General features: G+C 43.9%; 2 protein-coding genes across 9 annotated transcripts in view; one reads left to right on the top strand and one right to left on the bottom strand.

Moving 5' to 3' along the window:
• Grh (grainy head) overlaps positions 1-17,145 on the top strand; it is a 191,546-nt gene that overhangs the window by 142,473 nt on the left and 31,928 nt on the right. For both annotated transcript variants that reach the window (XM_076310207.1, XM_076310208.1), the window contains exon 4: positions 935-1,372. In XM_076310207.1, coding sequence (XP_076166322.1) covers positions 935-1,372 — 438 coding nt within the window. The remainder of the gene's footprint in view (positions 1-934; positions 1,373-17,145) is intronic.
• Positions 1-17,145, bottom strand: part of LOC143146178 (uncharacterized) — a 157,756-nt gene that overhangs the window by 121,205 nt on the left and 19,406 nt on the right. For 4 of the 7 annotated variants that reach the window (XR_012991845.1, XR_012991844.1, XR_012991846.1 and 1 more), the window contains exon 3: positions 7,678-7,836. The gene's annotated coding sequence lies outside the window, so the exon portion shown is untranslated. Of the gene's footprint in view, positions 1-7,677; positions 9,758-17,145 lie in introns of those variants that run through there. The other 3 variants (XM_076310209.1, XM_076310210.1, XM_076310213.1) reach the window with 1 other exon arrangement.

Below are 17,145 nucleotides of genomic sequence, written 5' to 3'. Positions count from 1 at the left end.
ATGATTCCTCAATTTAGCAATGGCCACCGCGATGGTGGGTCGCCACACACGTTCGCCAGTGTTGATAATTTATCGTCATTCGCGTCGCGATATCTAATCGCTTCTTAGAACTCCCGTGCGAAGCGTTTCCGCTACGGTCGAACGAATGACCACCTGGATATTTGTCACCCGAGACCTTCCCGAGGAAACATGTCCTCCAACTGCGGAACGATCCACCAAGGACCGTGTATACTTTTCTATCGTTCGTGTTCCAAGGGTGACAACTACCCTCGAATTTAGTGGTAAACATAGCTGCTCAGTTATCAATACTTGTCAAATCATGGGTGAGGATCTACCGTAGCCAATCGGGTAACCATAATCTATAGCCATTTCCATTAGTTCTCGAGACCTCTAATTTTTGAGGATAGTTCTCACCACTTGAAAAGCACTTGAAGATCTGCTGTAACTATTTGGATAACCTAAAGCTCCGCAGGTTTACATACACTTTTATCATTGTCTACGACTGGTCTATTCAACCCATTCCACCTATAGTCAACCGAGAACGTGGCACCTAAATTAAAAAGAATACAAACATCATATTTACTCACTGGCCCTGAAAGACTAAAACGACCTACTACGATTCGCGTTTTTTCCCCAGAGGTCAAGTCCTCACCTCGGCACACTACCCACGACCGTTCCACACCGCGTAAGATTACCCACAAACGGTAACTCCGCGTCGCGTTTCCATCGTCACGTCCAGAATTCCTCGTGAAAGAGAGGAGAGAAGAAGAACAATGATTTTCATTCCCGTATGGCGCGTATTTTTCCGGCCAATTTCTCAAAATGGCGCACGAGGTGGTTTGAGATTACACAAGGTTCGCGCGCGAATCGCTTATTCCCCGTGGAGGGAAGAGGAGTCATCCGTCTAACAATGAAACCGCGTTTGTTATTTCAGACGACGAAGCCGCGGCGAGGAGGAGACGAACGGCGGCGTGGTCAACGACGACACCTCGCAGCAGCAACAGCAACCCAGCTACGTATCCGGGCAACGGGAAACAGAGGAAGAGGAGGAACTGGGTGCGGAAGAGGCGGCGGCGCAAGCAGCCCAGTCCCTGCAGAGCGGCGCCGAGGGCGCCGACCCCGAAGTACACAAGAGGGTTGCTGCGGTGCAGGTGCAGGTGCAGGGTATGGAGGGCGACTGGCGGACCTACTGCGAGCACCCGCTCTCCGTAGCGACCGCGGCTATGCTCAATCTTCAACAACAACACCAGGTCTCGGCCGTCGCAAGCCATGGCGACGATCCAGCGGCTTCCTACGTGTACGAGTACTACAAGCTGCCGGAGAAGACCGCCGCGGACGTCAAGCTACCGCCCACTCATGAACTATGGTCCACGTGAGTTTCCTTTCGTTTTATTTATGGACGTCTAAGAGAGCGATCTTGGAGTCCGGGCGCGTTAACATCGTCCACCGGGAACTGAAGATTTATTAGACAAAAGGTTCGGGGTTTTTTTTTTCTCGCAATAGAACGAACATGGAACGCGAGTCGAAAGTACGGAACATCACGGGCAAAGCTACCCACTCGTGGACTATGGTCCACGTGGGTTACTTTTATTTTACTATTGGGCGTCTGTAGAGTGATTTTAGTGTCCGAGTGCGTTAATATTGACTATCGAGAGCTGAAGATTTATTAGAGGAAAGCTTTGGATATTTCTTTCTCGCGATAGAACGAACATGAAATGCGAGTCGAAAGTACGGAATATCACGGGCAAAGCTACCCACTCGTGGACTATGGTCCACGTGGGTTACTTTTATTTTACTATTGGGTGTCTATAGAGTGATTTTAGAGTCCGAATGCGTTAATATTGTCTACTGGGAGCTGAAGATTTATTGGAGGAAAGGTTTGGGTATTTTTTCTTGCGATAGAACGAACACGAAGTCGAGAGTGTGTAACATCACGGGAAATTGCTACCCACTCGTGAACTATGGTTCGCGTGAGAAATTTATAAGATCGTTATTAAAGAAAAGTTAATATCATGGGCAAACCTACCTACTCGTGAACTTTGGTCCACGTGGGTTTCTTTTATTTTATTTATGAGTAGCTGGAGAGTACTGCTGGGAACGGAGCGCGTTAATATCAACCGTTGGGAGCTGAAGATTTATTAAATGAAAGATTTGGGTACTTTTTCTCCCAGTATGACGAAGAAGAAAGATAAATCGAAACTTTATAAGATAGCTATTAAAAGAAACTTTATAACATCACGGATAAATCTACCCACTCGTGAACTCCGGTCCATGTGTATTTCTTTCGATTTATCTACGAGCATCTAGAGAACCCGTTAATATCCATCGTTGGGAGCCAAAGATGTACGAGCTTAAATAGCTTAGGTATTTTCGATACTGTTCGAAAATGGATAAAAGAAAAAAAAACACTTTTGTAGAGACATTCGAACCTCGCCTATCGCGAAGAGCTAAAATACATTCGTTTATCCCATAACCCGGACTCAAGGCAGCGATACTATAGCGAAACTATTCATTATCGCGCGGCTGCATTGCTAATGCAAAATGACGCGTTGCCTCGCCGCTGAACCTATGGCATATTAGTATCTGTGTCTTAAGGTCACCAGATAAAAATCACAACTTTCCACAGTTATCCCGCAACGCCTTCCCGCGATGCATGGAAAGATTCTAAGCACGCAGTTGGCGCGGCTGAATAACGCAGAAACCTACGTTGCATCGGTGCATCGAGATGCATCTCGTTTGTTTTCTCGCTCTACCTCTAACCGTGGACTCCGATGGTTATGATATTCAAATTTTTTTCCTCCACCTTTTTTTCCATTTCTTTACATTCCATCTGCGTAACGATAATTGTTATCGATGAACATATTTTTTCACTCCTCCTTAATTATCAAGAATCGAAGCGAACACTTCGAATCTTTTCATTTTGAAACTCTATTCCAAAACAGAAATTTGATTAAGAATCTTCTTTTTTCACTTGTTGAAGAATTCTTGTTGCTCGTAGAAGACATTGTATCAAGTTTGAGATTGTTTCGTGGGAATTAAAATAGAACAGAGTTTGAATGAAAACTTCATAACTTTCGAGTTTCTTGAAAAATCCACCGTTTCCAATCACGTTACAATCTTCCAACCATGGAACGATTGCCTAGAAGATTCTACGCAACATCCTCGTGCTAATAATACCACGTGAAACTGTTCTCTTGCATCAACAATAAAATTAAAAATATTCTACATCTCTTAAACTTCGCCTAAAGATTCCTTTCGCAATGGTCGCTGAAATATCCATAAATATTCACGGAACGGTGACAAGCCGATTAAAATACATTTACGAATCCACGCTTAATACACCCGACCGCCGCGTCAATTTTCCATGTCCGGGGTTGTCCTCGACATTTTGTAAAAATTATAGTGCAAAAAATAAAATACTTTACTTATCGCTTTGCAGTGACTCCCAACGACGGGAACGTTATTCGTCCGGGGTTGTCCTCGACATTTGTCCAAATTATAATGGGAATAAAAAATTCTCGATGCTTATCATTATACGGTATTCCAAATGACGGTAACGTTATTCTACTGGGGTTGTCCTTGACATTTGTTAAAATTATAGTGCAAAACGTAAAGTACTCGATACGCTATTTATCATTTTACAGTGTACATCCAAGGTTGTCCTCGACATTTGTTCGAATTGCACCATGAAAAATAAAAATAATACCTTACCAGTTTACACGGTTTCTAACCTCAGTAATATTATTCGACATTTGTTAAAAGTATTGTGTGAAAGAATAAAAATACTCGACACCTATCACTTTATAGTGTTCTTGATAACACTAACTCATCCGAGGTAGTTGTTCAAACGATATTCGTCAAAGTTATACCGTAAGAAATTGATAAAAATACTCAATTACTTCGTTTATCATTTTACGAGTGTTCACAACGATAGTAATATTATTATTCGTTTGGAATGATCCTCGACATTTGTTGAAACCACGCTCTAATGAAAAATATAAATACTCGATACATTCATCGATCATTTTGTACCGTTTTCATTGGCGGTTAGGAAAAAAAAAATGGTTAACCAACGGCGTGTAATTTATTAATATACAACGATCCAGCTCGTCGAATTGGCTGAAAGGGAGGCCAGAAAGTTCGCGAGTTCGTAAAGATAGCGGCGCGTGACGACTGGGTGCATCGGGAGTACTCGATTAGCGTAGATCGCCAGATAGCTGCGTGTAAACGTCGCTGAAAACACTTTCAACGCGGCTCGACGCTTTATTAACATCCACGTTTCCCCGTATCTCGATTAATAGTCCCTGCGCGCATAATTGAGTGCTCGCGGCCGGCATAATTTATCGCGACGCGCGAGTCGACTCTATGTGGAACAATCGCGCGACCGATTCCAACGAGTAAACGCGACTCGAAGGGACCTTCCTCCTTTATCAAAGACCATAATTCCTTAGCTCCCGGGAACTCGATGCCAATTCTACTGTTTCGATGATTATCGAACTTTGTAGTCACAGTAGTAGTTTACGGTACAGTTTACTGGACGATTATGTGGTCGTTTTTGGGTCGAAAAACCGGACAAAATTTTCAAATCCGAAGCATGTGTTTCAACGACGTAACATTTCTTTTTTTTTTTATTTATTCGGTACAGTAGTCGGACAATTGTACTCCTTCTCGAGCCGAGAAACCGGTGAAAATAAAAACACGAAGCAGGAATTTCAACGTTGTGTCATTTCTCTTCTTTTTTTTTTGTACGTTTATTCGTAAGGAATCGAAAAACTGGAAACAATTTTAAATCTGGAGTACGAATTTTAACGATGTGATATTTTTTTGCTGTTTATTCGGTACAGTTGTCGGGCTCATTGTGTTACTTTTCGGGTCGAGAAACCGGAAAGGATTAATTTGAATTTTAACGTCGAGCGTTGTAAATTATAAACGGAGATGTCTCGGGCGAGAAAGTGGGGGAATTATTGCGAAAAAAGAAAAGTTAAAATATTGAAGGATCTTTTCCTCGTGCTCGGGAGCTTTCGAGGGGGTTTTTGTTTTCTCTCGTTTCAGGAGACGAAAGATTAACGGCCGATGGTGTTCGTGCGACGCTCCCGGATCCCAGAATTTTCAGACGCGCGAGAAACGGATTTATTGCGGCTGTTTATTGCATTATTACGTACGATTTATTGCGCCGGTTGGACGAGATGTTCGACGCTTGAAAGCGTGGAGAAAATTATGGACCGATTTCCATTCGATTGTGTAGAAACGGAGAAAGCTACTTAGGGTTCCACTGCTTCTCCGTTTTTCCTTTTTCGAATAACTTAAAACCATTAACTAAATTGTTTTCCGCGCTCGATAAAAAAAAAAACACACAAAATTGAAAGATTAAAATCATCCGTCGAATATCCGTACAAGTATCCAAACTATCGAGTCTCTTATCGTAGAGCAGGAGCGTTAAAAGCATCTACACGATAAAAGCTACAATCTGTACTACGAAACTGTATATTAAACTTGACCAATACTTCGGTCGAATAAATCTCAATAAAGTGTCTTTATTCGTTGTTCAGCTCTCGAACAAAATGTTTCCAAGATCTCCACGCTATAAGCTTCAGCTGCGCTCGAGTCTCGCTTTCGATACTTTTCTGACTCTTTCTTGATTCTCGTCGCAATATTTCGCATAGATCTTTCTTCCCTTCTGCTATAAAACACACTATTGCGTTAAAATAATTAAAAAACCAGGTTCTCTCAAACGCGAATAAAATTTCCATCGATCGAAAGCTCGGTTATTCCGACAATAATACTAAAACTCCTGTCGCTGAAAAATACCAATCGTTCAAAGTCACGGTAAGAAGTGGCATCGATACTTCTGAGACTCACTGTACCGCAAGGGATGGCTTCAAAAATGACCCAGGGTCGTCCGGTCGAGGGTTAATGGCGGGCAAGCCATCCGGATTCGAAAGCGCATTTTTCACTCGGTCGTCGTAATTACGTTTTCCCCGAGGGTGGCCTCGCGCGTGCAAACAGTGGCAGCTCGTCCCCCCAGCCCCCTCCCAGCCCCCCTGTACCGCGCGAAGCATCGTACAAGCCGATCGATCCTCTTCTCCCGGTATCTCAATCGCGCATCGATCTCCCCGAGCTCCCGCGGCCGTATCAAACGCGACCGCGGCGCTTTTATCGCACCTGGATATCGCGAATCCCCGCGAGGTAGCCAACCACGCCGCGAAATCGGCCCCCGTGACGACCCCGGCCCCCCCATAAATCACCGTCGTTGATCCGCGTCGCGAGGACCGTGCACCGTCCCCACCCGTGATCTGCTCGACTAATTCGTATTTCATAACCGACTATTCCCGCGCGGCGGCAAACTATACCTATTTACATCCACGCTCGCGCCAGACCTTCCGGCCCATTTGCTCGGTTTGCAAACTCTGATCTTCGTACACCGGAAGAGAAGATTAGAAAGAGAGAAAAAGAGAAAGAGAAAGATCGCCCTAGAATACATACACCGTGGCACCCTCTTTATTTTGGGTCTCCCGGAACCGGCCTGATCGAGTGCCCCCCTCCTTTGAAACCCCCGTACACCTTAGGTCTACCCCCTCCCAGCCTACCAGCGACTTCCTAGGGCACCCTTGGCTCGGGGTTTTTTTGATTTATATCGGTCCGCTTAGCATATTTTGTAATTTACTGTTGAGAATCCTTAACGTACGGGGAGACCCCGGGGGCCCCGAGGATCGGGCCCAGGGCGACGAATAACGCGCGGCAGTACCGGCGCGCGCAACAGTGGCATACGTAGGATCACCCGAGAGTCTTCTACACGCTGCCCGTAGGTAGAGGAGATACCGCCTCTAATCTTCCCTCGCATCTTTCCTCTCTCGCCCCTCCTCTTTACGCGGCCCCCCCCCCCCCACTCTTTCGCTTCCACGCGGGTTATCGTATCCACTATCTGCGCCGCCAGTCTCTACACTCGGTCGTCGTCGTCCGTCTCTCTCGCTCCCACGGCGGCTCCCGATCGGGCGCCCGCCAGGCTCCCGCGGGCCTCGCGATACCATCTCGACAATTTGTACGTCGCTGGATCGTTAAAACTCGTCGCTCTACCCGGCGCGGAGCTCCGACACACACGATGTGGCTACGATGTGCACCGAGGAGCACGAGCTTAATCCAATTTCATTGTGTCGCGGAGACGCGTAACGGGGGATCGAAATCAACGCGTGAGACTCGCACGGGCTGGTTTCATGGGAGACACCCCGTAATCGAGTTTTCACTCGTGAACGACCACGAGGATTCTTCGTCTCGACACTCTCGCGATTTTTTTTTAGGTTTTTAGCGACGATTTTCAGCCACCATTTCTCAAAAGTTTGACGTCAGGTTTGGGGGTTTGTACTGTGAAGCTTGGGGAGATGTTGAGTTGGATCTTTGGGGGTGTGAAAGTTGTTGAGAAAAATGAAGAACGAATATGTAATTAAGCTTCGCAAAGAATTGATAGTAAAGATTTAAACTTTTACTGTAACTCTATGTTTTGAAATTTACTATAGGTCCTTCTTGGGGTTTAGAGATCAATTTAAATATAATAATACGTAGTACATACCTGGTGAGAAATATTCCAGCGAAGTATTTTACGATCGTTAATGAAATTAAAGTTAAACGAGGCTTTGATAAGCAGTTTCATTTAAAACCAGTACCACAGTCAATAAATCTTACCTCGTGTCGCTCGAAGTATGGGATGAATCACTCGAGAAAGTAAAAATAGTCTTCCACAAATTAATGTTCGAACAGCGTCTCCTCTAAGTCGTGTTTAACCTCGGGAACTCGTTCCTTCCATCATCTCTTTGTCCTTCGAAACTGAGGATATTCGTATTCCTGTTGAATAAATTAATTCTGTACCCCTTGTCCGATATAACAAAATAATATAAAGTTTTCACATAAAGTTCAAGTCGCGTGAAGAAAATAAAGACAAAGATCATAGCTTCGTTTAACATAATTAAGCCCCTAACTGCCACGTTAATTTCATTGATAGTCTTCAGAATTCCTACCCGATACAATTAACCCTATTTATTCTAAGATCTATTGTATAACCACTGAAAGACAAAAGTGACTCTCGATCTAATTGAATCAGTTACTACATCCTGTTATAATTTTCATCGATAATCGCCGCATGGTCTACCCGATACAATTAACTCCGTTCGATCCAAGATTGATAACACCAGAGAAATAAAAATGACGAGTCGAATCTAATTAAATCACCTGGTTTCAATTTTCACCGATAATCGTCGCGGAGTATCTACCCGGTACAATCAACTCCATACGATCTAATTGCAAGATCTATAATTAAACCGGAGTTAAAAAAAATAATTTCGATCTAATTTAATCGCCTACTACTCCCCATTTTGACTCTCATTAATAATCACCGCAGTGTCTACCCCATAAACTACCTAAACAACAAGAATGAAAGGTTCTAATTAAATCACCCCGTTTCAATTTCCACCGATACTTGAACTCTATTCGATCCAAGATCCATAATCACTATTAAAAGATAAAAATAATTTCGAGCCAACTGGATCACCTATTATACCCCATTTTGACTTTCACCGATAACGATAAAACCACGGCGTCCACCCGATAAAATACCCGAACGACAGACATGACTTCGATCTAATTAAACCTCCCGTTTTGACTTTCACCGGTAATCACCAAAATGTCCACCCGATCAAATTGACTCCGGCCCGATACGAGACTTTCACTGATAGTCGCTGGAACGTTTACCTCCCAAGTGGCGAGGATTCCACGTAACGACGAAAAGAATCACGTAGCAGAAAAGCGTCTTCGTCTCCCATAGGTTACGAGCGGACAATTTAGAGACGCCTCCGGTCGAAAGCCAGTCGACGTGGCTTCGAGAAACCGCGAAGAATATTATAAACGCGAAGACGCGCGATCCTCGAGCCGGCCGCCGCCGCCTCCATGCTGCTTTTCAGGTATGGGCTTACTAATGGCCACGATATACGCCTGCACCGTGAACACAAGGTCTGGGTTAGGCATATACCGTTGCCGGTGTTAAGACGTTAGGGTCTCCAGGCGAATTCTTCTACGGATAGTCGATAATATAAACACCCGACCGTTAAAATCGTACGTCATCGCGATCCACCGGAGTACGACCTCGCACGGAGAGAAGAGAAAAAAAAAGAAAGAAAAAGAAAAAAATAACTTGGAACGAAAATTCTTCGGCTACCGTGGGACAAATTGCTCGCCAATCGGCTCCGTCCGCTCGTGGAAACCGGCGAATTTTCTTGTGCGGAGTGAAAGTCTACGCGTTTGCGATTAATTGCATTTCTTTCGATAAATCCGCCATTTTGCCACGGACTTACAACGCGCTCGTGAGATTCGTCCGGCTCGGTTTCTCCCGTGCTTCTTAATTGGAATCCACGATGGCTCGACTTTGGATAAACTTCTCCACTGTAATCGTTTCGTGGATTTCTAGAGTAAGTTTCTATTGTTGAACATTCCTGAGAGATTTACCGAGGTTAGGTACTCTTCATTCGACGATTTTCTTGCTACGGGAACGTAGAAGTCTGACGGATTGGGTAGTTTTCGTATTTACTCGATTGTGAATTTTATATTCTTTCCAAGAGGGACCACAGGACCCAAACGTCGACAAATCACTGGTAATCGTTCGAAGATTCTCCAGAAAAATATTTTCATTTTTACCAACTGTTTTTCACTGTACGTAAATTTTTATTTGATCCCGAGATCACTTCGGCTGGATGAAATTTCTTAATTGCGCGATGGTACCGAGAGTTATGTTCATTAGGAAACGTAACCACGCTCGAATTTTTTTTTTTCGCGCGCACGATCTCTTCAGGAAACGGTGGATCGCGATAAATACGTGCATTCTATGGGGCTCTTTAGACCCCGTCGAAGTTTGTAAACTATCCCGCGACACTGCTAACCACAGTCCAAGTTCCGTGTAGTTGCACAACCCCAGGGACACGGTTGTAAAATACGTTCTAACACGGATATACGTCGCATCCGATGAACCTATGGCTCTCCCATGAATCGAACGCGAACGAAACGAAGGTGTTTTAGTATTCAGAGTGCTCGAAGACGGTTACGTAAGAATTATCCAAATTTTATCGACGCTAAGAATTTTTTTTCATCGAATCGTCGACTCGTTGTGCAGACCTCCCGGCGGAATGAAAATATTTACACGGGAGAAAAATAATTTTACGGTGTTACGTCGAGCAGCTTTTTTCAAATACTGTAATAATCTCTTTTATGGATCCCGTGTACAAGAACTCGTAACCGAATATCGATTTAATTGGAATATTTTGTTCGCGTTCTTGAATCTCGAGCGAAGAAATCTTTCTAGAAACTTTTTTTTAAGAATTTATTTTATATATTTTTCGGTGAATGTATTTTAGATGTTTTTAATTATTATTATACGAAAGTGTCTCTACTTCTGCTATATAATATTATATTATTATAGAATAGTTGTACACATACGTAAAAAACGCTATCAGTAATGCACAGTCAAAGATAGTTTCTAAACTCCAGCCAGAAACACAAAATCTTAAAAAAAAAACTCCATCTTGACAAAAAAAATAACTACACTTAACCTCAATTAACCAAAAACTACTATACGAACAAAAGTGGATAAAAAATAAAGCGTCTATACTGTTCTTAAAAATTTCTCATCATCTCGACCGAAAAAATATCTATGCCTAAGAGTGAAATCGGAACATCAACATCCTCGGTGCGAAATATGGCGCGACGAAACGCGTGTAAGATCGCGGCGGCGCGTGTTACCCTTAACGAGCGAAATTATTATTACACAGGACACAGGATGGTGCCATTAAGCGGCGGAAAGTTTCGCGAATCGGTGAAATCTCGCCAGGACGACCAGCCAGAGAGGCAGATAATTTCGAAGAGAGGGCTGTTACGCTCGAGTCGAGTCACTTAACGCTCGCCATGGGGTTGTAACGTCGCCCGGAATCGGCGTATGGTTTCACAGCAAGCCGCCGCGATAAAGTCGGGTCCCGTGGGCCCCTGCGATCGCCACTTTAATCTAAACGCCCGTGCCAGCAAGTGACAACCGCGACCTTCAAACCCTGAAGCACACGGGAATTAAACGAACGGGCGAATTGTCCGTGTCGTCTTGGATGAGGAATCACAGAGGACAATGTAACATTATGTAGGAATGTACAGCGGCTGAGAAAGCCGTAAAAAATAGTTCTTTAATTGGTGGTAATGTATAATTATTCCTTCGTGGGGAAAAAGTCGTGTAATTTGGGAATTAAAATTGTAGCGTAAAGAAATACTAGAGTAAAAGAATTATAGCCTGAGTGAATTCTAGAGCAAAGAATTGTATCGTGAAAGAATTTTAGAGCAAGAGAAATTATAGCGTGAATGTATTCTAGAGCAAAGAATTGTATCGTGAAAGAATTCTATAGCAAAAGGGTTATAGATTGAAAGAATTCTAGAGCAATAGAATTGCGTCGTGAAAAAATTCTAGAGCAAAAGCTATAAGGATTATAGCTTAAAAGAATTCTAGAGCAATAGAACTGCATCGTGAAAGAATTCACAACCGGGCACGATAAACGAGGAAGACTTGCGCAAACTTTTCAAACATTTTGAAAATTACTCCCTCCACCTAGAGACTATATATCCGCAACTTTCGTTCGGCTTAAATAGAAAGAATCGTTTCGCAATTCTACCCCCGAAATATCTACACAGTTGCGCAGTCCCCCACTCCAAATGTTGCTCAATTGGGGCACGAAAGTTCGAATTTCCAGACACGGAATAACTATCGCGGACTGGATACCCGCGTCGATATTGTTGCCACGTTCGACGTAGCTATTAATCGTTCCTTGCAATCCAGCCAGAGTATCACGGGCACGGTTTTTGTCGGTTCTTTCTCCTCGACACGCGATAGCGTATCATTACATCCGAGTTACAGAGTAGCAAGGGATGCATTACGTATTGAGAAACGGAATTCGAACCAGATCCTTCGTTCGCGGCGGATTTCGTTTCGTCGCGCTTGCGTTTCCTTGTCGTCCGCGATAATAACGTTCACACATCGTTGTTGAAACAAATGTTCGAGAAACTCCCCTCGCTCGACAATTCAGACAAAAAGTCGACCAACCGGAGTCTCTCGATTTCGGAGAACGTTAACGAGTTATCGCTTTCTCGGTACGAATAAAAAAAAAAAAGAAGAAAAGAATTATTTCACAATTCTCGGTCACAACGATAACGCAATTGTAGAAACGCGAGCGTTCAAAACGAGACCTGTTCGTCCTGTTTCGTTTTACGTGTGAAATATAAAACGACACTCGCCTTGTAAAAACGGTTCAAAGGTCGACTTTTAATGAAAGCGGTAGCGTCCGCAATGATTGACCGCGGTGTCGCCGTTTATTGCGCTCGCGGGTTATCGTTAGGCCGCGATCTTCTAAAAAGAAAAAATAAAAGAGAAGAAAAAAGAAAGAAAAAAAAAGAAAAGAAACGAAGCCTTTGTGTCTGAGCGTATACACAGCCACACGTCTATTTTCAGTGGCGCATGAATCATCCGGGTGGTTATTGTACGCATCTTTGAAAGTGCGTCATCTCTGCGAGTTGCCTGCGTTTTCTCGGTGAATTGCTAATTCGTTGCATAAATTATTAAATTTATTGTATATAGATATTGCATAGATCAATCGATTCGGGAAGTGCACTTTGCGTTTTCGAGCGTCTCGAAATCTTGCTTCGATGTGCGGAGCATTCTTGAAACAAGGGGAGAGAACTTAGGGATGTGTTCTATCCATTGGGACTACGATTTTAATGTTATATAAAAATTGAAATATGAGAGCATTGATTTATGAATGGAAAAATGTAATTTTTAACACAACTTGATATACAAGAACAACTTTACAATATCAAATAATGTTTACATACTTGATAGTTTGTTCAGACATTGTAGTCTTCCTAAAATGTACGACTTTCTATCTGCGTTCATATGGCACACTCTGTAAAAATAACATCCATAGAACATCTATTTCTTTTCGTTGTTTTTTCCATTATAATATAATATCCAATGCACTTTCAATTTCACAGTATACACATTAGTATAATACCTAGACTACACATCCCTTCGTGTCTTCCTTCATCTCATCATTGTTATCATTGTATTTTTTAAAGAAAGATTCAAATAAAATCTTAACAACGTTACTTTTATCCAAAATTAATTTTATCCGTGTCTAACAATTTCTGAACATGGTCGATAGTAAAATTTTTCAAAGCAAAAATGCACACACTGTTATATACATGATCCAAATACGACTCGTTCCGGATAAGAAAAATTCGGATAGGAAAAATTCGGATGAGTGATAATCGACGTTTTGTTTAACCCTTGGGGAAATTTTTAAATACCAAGGTGTACTCGTCGAGCCACCCCTAGTAGTCTAAAGTGAACCCAACTCCTTATTACGCGTTTCGTCGTTCGTTTATCGTTACGCGGAGATCTGTCGGCTACGAGGAACCCGGCGTGCCTCCCGGTACACGCTGGCCTCTGACCCACTTGACGAGGGGCCTCGTGTCACGTCGTAAAACGAAACGGGCCCGAAGAACCAGAATCAGCCGCTCGGGACGAGTGGCATGCCCCGTTTTCGCTGCCCGCCGGTGCTTTATGCCCGACACGTAACGCGAGCGCGTTCCCCCTTTATTTGAATTTATGGTCCCAAAACCTCGGTAAACGTCCCCTCCCCCCTCCTCCCACTCCTGCGCGGGCCCCCGCTCCCGAAGCACACCCCCGCCGCGTCGACGATTTTCCCTTCGTCGTGTACTGGTTTTCCGGGACGGGAAGGAAACTACGCGGTGACCGCGGACGTGGGTCCGTGGGCCCCGTTTTATGAGGCCCCTGGCGCAACTGGTCGTCCGACGTAATTGCGGGAGGCGCTGGAACAAACGAAACTGGACGCGGAGTGGACGACTGTTATTTCCAGGCGTGAGATCCACGCGATAAGGGGGTTTCGTTGAACCATGGGAAGGGGTGAACGGTCTTGGTCCTGAGAGGGAAAAAGGCCCATCGGTTTCGTTGACAACGAATGGTCGGGTCCGTCCGAGGGAATATTTTTCGCAATATTTTGCAAAAAGTATTGTTTCCCGGTGTTTAGGTAAGGATTTGAACGAATGTCTTTGGAAGGCTGGTACATTGTTCCATGGAAGAAAAATCACGGGTATTTGAAGTCGATGTAAGGGAATGTACTGTACGCACCCGAGAAGATTGCATCTGGGGAAGGTTTTATTTTTTTCTGGCTTTTGGGAAAATGTCCTTGGAACGTTACATTATTTGGGGGAACAGTGAGCGAAGGACGAAGAAGAAATCACGGGTACTTTGTGTCAGTCTGAGGAAATGTACTGTACGCACTTGAGAAGATTGCATCTGGGGAATTCTTTTTCTTCTAGCTTGCGTAAGGATTGGAACAAATGCACGTGTCTTCACGTGTATTTAATTCTTCAATTTCCATAGCTAAGGAGTACCATAAGCTGAACATTATTGCATTAGGTATAATTTTGTTCGTCCACTGGTCAAATATTTTTCTACTACTCCGTCTATTTACGCGCTTTGTTAAAAATTGGTGCGCGACACTTCGAGCGGCCTTCTTTTGTGTAACGAGTCACGGCGACATTGTCCTTTATGATTTCTAATCCAGTAACGCTCGTTTCTCGACCTCTCTGTCTCAATTACCGTCGATGTCGCGAAACGACAACCGTGAACTCTCGTTTCGTGTAATTCCGGTTCCCAGACGTTTCGCTCGCGTATCGTGAGGTTAAAACGCGCGACGAGTCCACGCCTTCCTGTTTCGCAACTGATAGTCCGGTTCTTCGGACCTCGCCCCTCGAGGGGGTCGAATCTCGTCAGCAACCCCCTCACCAAAACGTGGATGCCCTACCACGAGATCGCGAATCGTTTTTTTGATTTTATTTTTAAACTTCTAAAATAATTACTTCAAATTTATTATTACTAACCCAGACCTAACCTACAACAGTGGAGGATACGACACAAATAATTTTTAAATTTCTATAATAACTACGTAAATTATTATTACTAATCCAAACTTAACCCAGACCCACAACACTGGAGGATACGGAACAATTAACTATCAATGAACATCTGCTTCAATTGTGTCACAGAAGTTAGAAAATGTAGAAAAATAATTTACAACGAGACTAAATTATTGCATTAACGAGAATGACGAATTAACTCGAATAATAAGAACAACACAGTTCGTGAGTTCGTTGGATCTGCTTTTTTCATCGTGTTCCACAAGGATAACGACAAGAGAATATAGGATGCCGTTTAAAAATGATTAATTAAGCGCGAGCCGTAGCGGTTGTTGAATTTTGAAATTTCTTCCATCAACGTGGGTATCTGTAAATCACGATGAATTATTTCATTCGTAATGTACCGAGGAGCATTAGGGACGAGCCTTAATGTTCCAAACTGGAATCTCGATGTTAGAATTGCTGACTGTTCGTGTTTCTGACCCCGCGATCTCTATGGCCGGTTCCTGGTGTCCCGGTGTTGCCAGATAGAGTATTCACGGTCGTCCAGGCGACGATTTCAGCGGCCAAGGACCTACCTACCTGACACGGGTAAAACGAGAGATCGACAGCGCCGTCGTGCATATCGCGCGATCGTGACTTCGCGCTAATGAAACTTTGCGGTGGAGGTTTCGCGCGTGGATGGAATCTTTGCCGCGAGCTTGTTAGACCAGTTCAGTTTGATGGCGTTGAATCTGTGCTTTAACTCCTGGAACGTGTCAACGGTGTTTTTCCTATTTTCCTTGTACCCGTTGAAAGTATTCGTTGGAAAGATTTCAATCTTTATTTCACCGTTGGGTCAATTCAGAGCCCTAGAGTCATTGTTCCTATTCTTTCGAACCAGGATTCTATCGTTGAAGCGACCAATTTTCTTCGACTCCGAAAGATTTGTTCTCGTGGTAGCACAATTAACGGATAACTCTAAGAAATAACATTTGTTTTATCTTTTCTTTAGAATGTATACCAAGAGTAATAGTTTTCTTCTACTATCAGTAGTTTATTTCTGTTACCGTGTAACATCGTGAAGATTTTCTCTGTATTCTTGAATTTTCGCATTTCTTGAGAAACGTCTATCATTTGTGGACATTTTTCCAGTAGGATAGTTTACAATAGTAGCTTTTCCTTTATTATGTAACGAGTAATTTCTTCGAAATTTTATTTCGACCGTATCATAGAGAGACCAGTGTTATAAGAGGGTCGAGTGCATAATTAGAGCACAGGAACGCTTCCGACCGTGGAAGGATTACGAGCCGAGGAAGTTACTCGCCGAAATAGCGAGTTTACTTAGAAGCACCGACGACGCGTGCCCGACATAACAAAATCACCCCACCAATGTTTCACGAGAGACACCGTCTTCCGGGAACGGCGCAATTCCTCCCGGTACGCACCAGAACGCGTCGCTGGCAGAAGCCCGCGCGCGTCCACGCGGCGCGCATTTAAATTCGCCGGGCGGAACGACGAAAAACGCGCGCTATACATATGCGCGGCGTGGATCCTTGGCGGCACGTGCTGCGCGCACAGGTGACGTGGTGGCTGCGTGCGTGCGTGCGTGCGTGCGTGCCCCGCAAAGGCAAAAAGTCCACGCTTGGGAAAAGCGAGTACAGAGGGAGGAAGAGCGAGCGAGTGAACGAGTAAGTGAGTAATTGAGTGAGGGAAAATTAGCGAGTCAATGACTTAGTTGATGAGTGAGTTAATGAGTAAGTGAGTGAGTGAGTGAGTGAGTGAGTGAGTGAGTGAGTGAGTGAGTGAGTGAGTGAGTGAGTGAGTGAGTAAGTGAGTGAGTGAGTGAGTGAGTGAGTGAGTGAGTGAGTGAGTGATTGAATGAGTGAGTGAGTGACTGAGTGAGTAAATGAATAAGTGAGTGAGTGAGTAAATGGGTGAGTGAGCAAGTGAAAGTTAGAGAGAGAGAGAGAGAGAGAGAGAGAGAGAGAGAGAGAGAGAGAGAGAGAGAGAGAGAGAGAGAGAATATATATCTATATATATAAAAAAACAGAAGACGTCAGCGAAGGAGGAGAAGAAGAGGCCAGACAATAATAATCAAACGCGTGACCCGGCCCCAAGCCGGTAGAGCGCCACTCGGTCGGACCTGTCTTTCGAGTC

Source organism: Ptiloglossa arizonensis, chromosome 4 (assembly GCF_051014685.1).
Source record: "Ptiloglossa arizonensis isolate GNS036 chromosome 4, iyPtiAriz1_principal, whole genome shotgun sequence".
NCBI classification, from domain to species: Eukaryota; Metazoa; Arthropoda; class Insecta; order Hymenoptera; family Colletidae; genus Ptiloglossa; species Ptiloglossa arizonensis.
Note: the sequence above shows the minus strand (reverse complement) of the source record. Positions and strands in the feature narration are given on the sequence as shown.